Raw genomic sequence first — 7,360 nt, forward strand, 5'->3', positions numbered from 1 at the left:
GCAGAAAGGCAAGAGAATGTCTAAAACTCTCCTTCAAAATGAGAATTTATCTGGCAAAGATGAACAAGAGCATCGATCTTACCATCGAACTGGTACTGAATGATATTATTGAAGGCCTCCAGCAAGAAGAAGACCAGATGGTGGTTCTGAGGTGCAGAAAACAGGAACCAGTTGGTGGAGAACGCCTCCAGGAGATGAAGGAGCTTGTTGGCCGCAACCATGGAAAGACTCTTCAGGTAGGGAGACACTAAACAAGGACAAGGTTTTATGTGCTTGACTGTCAGGCACCAAACTACATAGATGAAACATTTTTTACAGTAAGCATTCATTCGACATTAATCTGACCATTCCATTTCAAATAAAGCCCTTTTTGATCTCAGGAAACCGACTGGACTTGTTCTATTTGATGAAAATCACCTCACCCTAAATGGAATAAATCATTTAGTCTCATACCAAATGAATAGCGTTTTTTTCTGGCGTAACAACAGATTACAATCTGAATCCAAGTAAATCCCTGTGCAAACCCAGACACTCTTAATACTCACCATTCACCACAATAGTGAGCAGGCAGTCATAGAGAGGCTGTAAACGCTGATGGCCACTGGTTATTATCTTGTGGAAAACCTTCAGACATAACCGGTTTTTAGAGGTTTAAAACAACTTATATGTTTCTATGGTCAAATCAGACACTTTCATGTGAATTGTAAAACTGAAGCAGACGTGCGTCTTACCACGATGAGCAGGTCGGCGTGTGTGCCTGTGAACACCGGGATGTCCATAGGGACATGAAGCGAGTACGGCTTGTTCAGACGCACACCGAAGTTCCTCTCTCCACTCAGCAGCAGCAGAATGAAGACGCCGATGTGCATGAGACCGACCCGTGCTGAAGTTCAACAAACAGAACAACAACATCAAGAGATCATAACAGAGTTTACATGCCATTTACATAGAGAACTTAAAAGGTACAGTAACAAAAATTCCAAGGTTTAATTTCAAGGGTCAGCAAGACTGAAAAATTTTCACAAAAACGAAATGATACATTTTTGATGTAAAAGAAACATTATAAGTGGACTTCAGGGCGGAAAAAACTAAAAATGTCACCCTTAAAGGAATAGTTTACCCAAAAATAAAAATTCTGTCATTTATTCCCCCTTCTTTTTTTTCAGGGATATGACGTTGCTAAAAAGAACATTATTTTGTGTATAGATTTCAGATGATGTATAAATCTCAATTTCGAAAAATTGACGCTTATGACTGGTTTTGTGGTCCAGGATCACAAATAAATGTATTTTTAATATATTACTTTTTTACTAGGCTCTGAAAACATAGTTGTGTATATTCTGTTGCATTTCTGTCAATAGATCCTCTTAAATATTACACACTGCACCAATAAATGGATAGGCAAAAAGGATGAGGGAAGGATTGTTCTCTGAAGATGCATGGAAGTCTACAGAGTCATGGAAAAGACATCAGGGTTAGTAAATGGGTGAACTATGTCTTTAAAATCTTCCATTCGGCACTCTTACATTGGTCAGCTCGGGCATCGTTCAGGTAATACAGGATAGGCACTAATATGTCCAACACATCGCTGCTCTTCAGCACAAAGAACAGGAATTTCTGCAACAGGAGATACGTGTTAATTATCACCATCATTATTTGGAGATGACTGTATTTAAGCGCATAATCTCTTACTTTGTTGAAGTCACAGAGTTTCCAGAAGAGGACCAGCAGTTCCTGGTGAAACTGGATCTTTTTGGTTGAGTGGGGCAGGTATGTTTGAGTGAGTGGGTTGGTCAGCAGGCGCGCCAAACCTTTCAGCACAAAGTCGTAATCCTGCAGACACAAGGAAATCCGCTCAAACATCAAGAGAACAATGCAGTTTCTTCATATTTTCTTGATATATGCTAAGATGAAGGCTCTCCGTACCTCCTCCCTGTGAATTCGGGACAGGTAATTCACAAACAGGTTATTTGGACCAACATACTACAAATAAAAAGAAAAAGAGAAGGTATAGCTCACACAATGACCACTGGACTAGTATTATTCATTCTGTCTATCCCGATCCTTTGACTTGTATTGACATTTGCTGTATGTGAGTGGATGTTGTGTGCATTATGGGGTGTGGTGGTGTGCTTACATCCTGGTCTTCCATGCTGGAAGGGGAGGGTGGGCGGTATGGCTGTCCGCCCTCGTGCTCCAGGGTCACTATGAGGATCTGCATGGCCTGCTCCACCAGCTGCTCACGGTAGTCAGAGAAGAGCAGGTGGTTGTAGGGGATCCCATAGCCCACCGGGTCGTATGCACACACCACGTTCAGCAGGGAGGTGAAGAGCGGCAGAGCGTGTCTGAAACCATGTTCACAGCACTTTTATATTGCTGAAGACAATGTGAGTGGTGTTTGCTGGTAGGGTTGGTGTGGTGTTGCTATGCATTTACTAAGGAGTTCTGGATGGTTGCCAGGATGATGTTAGCTTGATGCTAGGGTGTCTTACTCAGTCGGTTTCTTACAAATATGTAAACTTTCTTAAATCAATTTACGTTGGATTGAAAAGCAAAATGACAAAAACATATCAAGTTTAATTTTCTGAAAGTTTTATCAACATTAACGGGGTTTTTTTTCTTAAAACAAGACAAAGTATATGCCAAGGGGGTAAGAAATCTTGTGACAGTTAACATTTCTTTCTTGTCCTTATTTTTCCTTTTTTTAAGCAAAAACTCTTTTAATTTAGATTTTTAAATCATATGATATCTTGAAAGATTTGTGCCATCTACAGTAAGTATTGTGTTCCTACTTCCTAGATGCATAAAAATAATTGTAAGATCTTTCAGTTAAAATCTTCTCAGCTATGACATACGCTCATATGAATGTTATTATTTGAATGTTATTTAAAAGGTGGAATACAGTGGAATAAAACATATTTAATGGTAACGCTGCAAAACAAAAATTGTTTTTCATTACAAATATCCTAATATTCTTATCTAAATTCATTTACTTGAGAAGCAAAATGACTGATGAAAGATATTAATCTTGTTTTCATAATTAAGAAGGGAGAAAAAATATATGCTAATAAGAAAAGAAAATAATCTTGTTTTCCCTTTGAATTAACATCTTAACAAAAACTAGCAACATTTTGATAAATTCTTCCAAAAACAAGACTTAATATCTTAATATCTAAAGTCATATTTCTTCTCAAGTAAATGTATCCTGATTTAAGAATGCTTAGATATTTGTACTAGAAAACAAGTCAAACATGTTAAGTAAGAAAATCCTTTTTTTGCAGTGAAGGAAGAGATGAAATATTACTGTTGCATTCTGAAAAATAGATAAAAATTAAGTGAGTTTTCTTAAAGCAAGACAAAATACCTGCAAATGACTTAAGAAAAATATTCTTGTTTTCCCTTTGAATTAAATTTATATCAACAAGAGGATTTTTTAGCATCAATTTTTGATACATTTTCCTGAAAACAAGACCCAATATCACGTAATTTTCCTTCTAAGTAAACGTTTCCTGATTTAAGAATGCACTGGAAAAATACAAAGTAAGTCAGTTTTCTTTTTTAGCGTGGCTGTGGTGTTCTGACATTTTTACCAAATGGTTAATAGTAGAGGTCGACCGATAGTGGATTTTGCCGATGCCGATAGCTAGGTTGGACCACACTGGCCGATACCGATTAATTAACCGATAGTTTTTAAAATGGATACTGAACAAAAACTAAAATAATGCTTTATTAAAAAAACAGTACTGAACCATACTAGTAGTAGTAGTAGTAATAATAATAATAATACACTTAATGATTATCTAATCAAAATAAAAGCGCAGCGCTGAGTCTAGGAGAACTAACACACACTCCGGACGCGTCGCGTTCAATTCGAGCAGCGGTCTAAAACAGTTTATTTAATCACCAAACGGACTCAAGTTTACTTCAAGAATGAACGAACAATGAGGCATAGATGAGTTTGAAGTTCGGTGTTTAAAAAACGGAGCAAATGGAAAGAGAAAACGCAATCTATATTATAGCTCTATAAATGAAGCATTAACAACAATTTGGGACAAATATAATGTAATTTAATGGAAAACTATGTGAATGGCGCTCTGTGGCGCGGCAGGATTTTCTGTCGGCTGCATTTAAGTCCGCGTCTGAAGTTTTCCCTCTGTTCAGCGTGCAGTATCACGTGTCTAAACAAATAGCATGTGCTGTCAGTGATTTTAACCACTAGAGGCCGCTCTCATACTGTATAATGACAGTCGTTCCAGCAACGGACACAACCCGGAAAATCGGCATAGGTTTTTGCTGGAACTATCGGTTCCGATTAATCGGCAAAACCGATACATCGGTCGACCTCTAGTTAATAGTGTGTTCTGAGTGGGTTTAGTGTACTAGGATGTACTGGCTGTTTGCTAGACGGTTTCCTCCAGGCCCAAATCAAAAGCGCCCGCACTGAAGTTTACAAACTAGCGTTTAATACTCAGGATTAGAGGCTTTAACTTAGCAAACAGCACTAGGAAGTCTCCGGGTGTTTAATTGGGGAGTGTTGTGTTTGCGCTCTAGTCTTTTGCGTGTCATACAGAGACGGACCTGTTTTCAGTGGAACAGAAGAAGGTGACCCAGGGGTTGAGAATACTGTTATCAGATGTTGGCGGCAGGTACATGGCCTCTGAGAAACAGGTGAGCAGTAACCTCAACAGCTCAGTCCTGTAAACACACACACAGAGGAGTGAAACATGCACCACTGGACGGTGAACACATATAAACCACTCATTTGATCTCTAAATAACTGATCTGAATCTTGGGTTTGTGTGGAAAAACAGGTGCAGGCTTTTAAATGTCTTGTGTGGTTACTGATTAAAAGGTCACCAGGGAAACTCAAATAAACACACGTGTGGCTGTGGGAACGGAGACTAGCGCACATCTCGCTGCTCTCACCTGTTGATATCATGGATGTAGTTTAGTGGAGGCGACTGAGCGAAACCCACTCCAGCCTCCCAGATGTATTCACAGCTGTCCAGTGACTGCATGTCTTCAACCGAGTCCTGTACATGAGAAACAGAAACTCAACCTGAGACTGAATTTACTGTAACTGCATGGGACTAAGAACATTAAATTACAAAACGGAAAAAATGGGTGGGCAATTTAAAGGCATATTGAGCAGCATGTCAAGGAAAATAACACTTTTATAAACAGATATAAATGTATAAATTTAAATATATATATATATAAAAACACTATTCCTATAGTATTATTCCTATGGTCTCAAGCCCTTCACTGTACACTCAAAAATATTTAGGCCTGAATTGTGTATCCATTTGGATTACACAGAGTTAACACAAACTAATGAACTTGATGTAATGCATATTTGTCAGTCATAAATGAAAAAGTAAATAAAATAAAATAAATATCTACACTCAAAAAAAATAAAAATAACTATTTGCATCTATTTGTTTGTATTTAAATAATCATATCTTCAAAATGCATTTATTTAAATTGTTTTAACAGTCATTCAAAATGTTTAAAACAGCATAAATCTGCTCTAAAAAACTAGATTAATTCAGTTAAAAAGTATGGACATTGTTAAAATATGGCTAGCTGTGAAACAAGCAATATTAAATTAGTTAAAATTTCAAAAGTATGAGATTTAAACAAATTTGATTCATTGATATCAAATACATAAACCTTATTACTGGTTATTTAAACCACATTCAGTTTATTAGTTCTTTTTTTTTTTTTTTTTTTTTTAAAGACATTTAGTCATTTAGCAGATGCTTTTATCCAAAGCGACTTACAAATAATATTTTTTTTATATAATAAATACAGGTCCTTACACTGGCTTCCAGTTATATTTAGGATTGATTTTAAAGTACTTTTACTCGTTTATAAATCACTCAATGGCCTAAGACCTAAATACATAGCAGATACTGTATGTTCACTGAATATAAACCTAACATACCACTCAGATCATTAGGATCGAGTCAGTTAGAAATACCAAGGGTCCACACAAAAAAGGGGGGTCCGCTTTCAGTTATTATGCCGCACGCAGTTGGAATCAGCTTCCAGAAGAGATCAGATGTGCTAAAACATCAGTCACATTTAAATGCAGACTCAAAACTCCTCTGTTTAGCTGTGCATTTATTGAATGAGCACTGTGCTACATCCGAACTGATTGCACTATATTTTATGTATAATCATTTTCTATTCTTAACTGTTTTAAATTCATTACAAACCTCTTAAATCAATTTTTATTGTTATTATTATTTTCTTTTATTTTCTTTTATGTAAAGCACTTTGAATTACCATTGTGTATGAAATGTGCTATATAAATAAACTTGCCTTGCCTTGCCTAAATAAAATGAATAAAAAGTAGATAGAATAGAAAAAGAATATATAGTGCTAGTGTTAGAGGGTCAAGTGTAGATGGAAGACATGTGTCTTTAGCCATTTAGCCATCTCTTCATATATATATATATATATATATATATATATATATATAGGGGACGGAAAGTATACACACCCCCCTATATTTTTCTCTCTATATATTTATACACTGTATATATATGAACTCACAGGTCTTCCTTTCTTGTGGCTCTGAACAGTGAAGTCTGGACAGAAGAGCAAGTCAGCCACAGCCAATAAGAGAGACTCTGCCAGTGGACGTGCGCCTTCATCTTCATCCTCCATATCATCCATCTATGCAGAGACAAGTCAGACAAGTGTAAACAAATCACTAAAAATGGTACTACTTTACTTACTGTTATTTTTTTAAATGTAATTATTATGTATATTCTTTTTACTTATAATGTATGTTTCATTTGGTTATAATGATTATTTGAAGATAATATTAAAATCTGACAATGTAGAAAGGGTTGTAATTGATTTTTAGCTATTTAGATTTCTCTTAGAGCAAATAACCATCAACAACTAGGACATACAGTATTTCACAGAAGTGAGTACACCCCCTCACATTTTTGTAAATATTCTATTATATCTTTTCATGTGACAACACTGAAGAAATTACACTTTGCTACAATGTAAAGTAGTGAGTTTACAGCTTGTATAACAGTGTAAATTTGCTGTCCCCTCAAAATAACTCAACACACAGCCATTAATGTCTAAACCGCTGGCCACAAAAGTGAGTACACCCCTAAGTGAAAATGTCCAAATTGGGCCCAAAGTGTCAATATTTTGTGTGGCCACCATTATTTTCCAGCACTGCCTTAACCCTCTTGGGCATAGAGTTCACCAGAGCTTCACAGGTTGCCACTTGAGTCCTCTTCCACTCCTCTATGACGACATCACGGAGCTGGTGGATGTTAGAGACCTTGCGCTCCTCCACCTTCCGTTTGAGGATGCCCATGCTTGGCCA

General features: G+C 36.7%; 1 protein-coding gene across 1 annotated transcript in view; it reads right to left on the reverse strand.

Moving 5' to 3' along the window:
• LOC107556617 (protein HID1) overlaps window positions 1-7,360 on the reverse strand; it is a 21,574-nt gene that overhangs the window by 9,596 nt on the left and 4,618 nt on the right. The window contains exons 4-13 of the mRNA XM_016239755.1: window positions 6,562-6,684; window positions 4,927-5,033; window positions 4,579-4,695; window positions 2,138-2,345; window positions 1,927-1,983; window positions 1,693-1,833; window positions 1,527-1,617; window positions 732-883; window positions 546-624; window positions 83-247 (exon numbers count right to left, since the gene is read on the reverse strand). Coding sequence (XP_016095241.1) covers window positions 83-247; window positions 546-624; window positions 732-883; window positions 1,527-1,617; window positions 1,693-1,833; window positions 1,927-1,983; window positions 2,138-2,345; window positions 4,579-4,695; window positions 4,927-5,033; window positions 6,562-6,684 — 1,240 coding nt within the window. The remainder of the gene's footprint in view (window positions 1-82; window positions 248-545; window positions 625-731; window positions 884-1,526; window positions 1,618-1,692; window positions 1,834-1,926; window positions 1,984-2,137; window positions 2,346-4,578; window positions 4,696-4,926; window positions 5,034-6,561; window positions 6,685-7,360) is intronic.

Source organism: Sinocyclocheilus grahami, unplaced genomic scaffold (assembly GCF_001515645.1).
Source record: "Sinocyclocheilus grahami isolate Dianchi unplaced genomic scaffold, SAMN03320097.WGS_v1.1 scaffold574.1, whole genome shotgun sequence".
Classification (NCBI taxonomy): domain Eukaryota; kingdom Metazoa; phylum Chordata; class Actinopteri; order Cypriniformes; family Cyprinidae; genus Sinocyclocheilus; species Sinocyclocheilus grahami.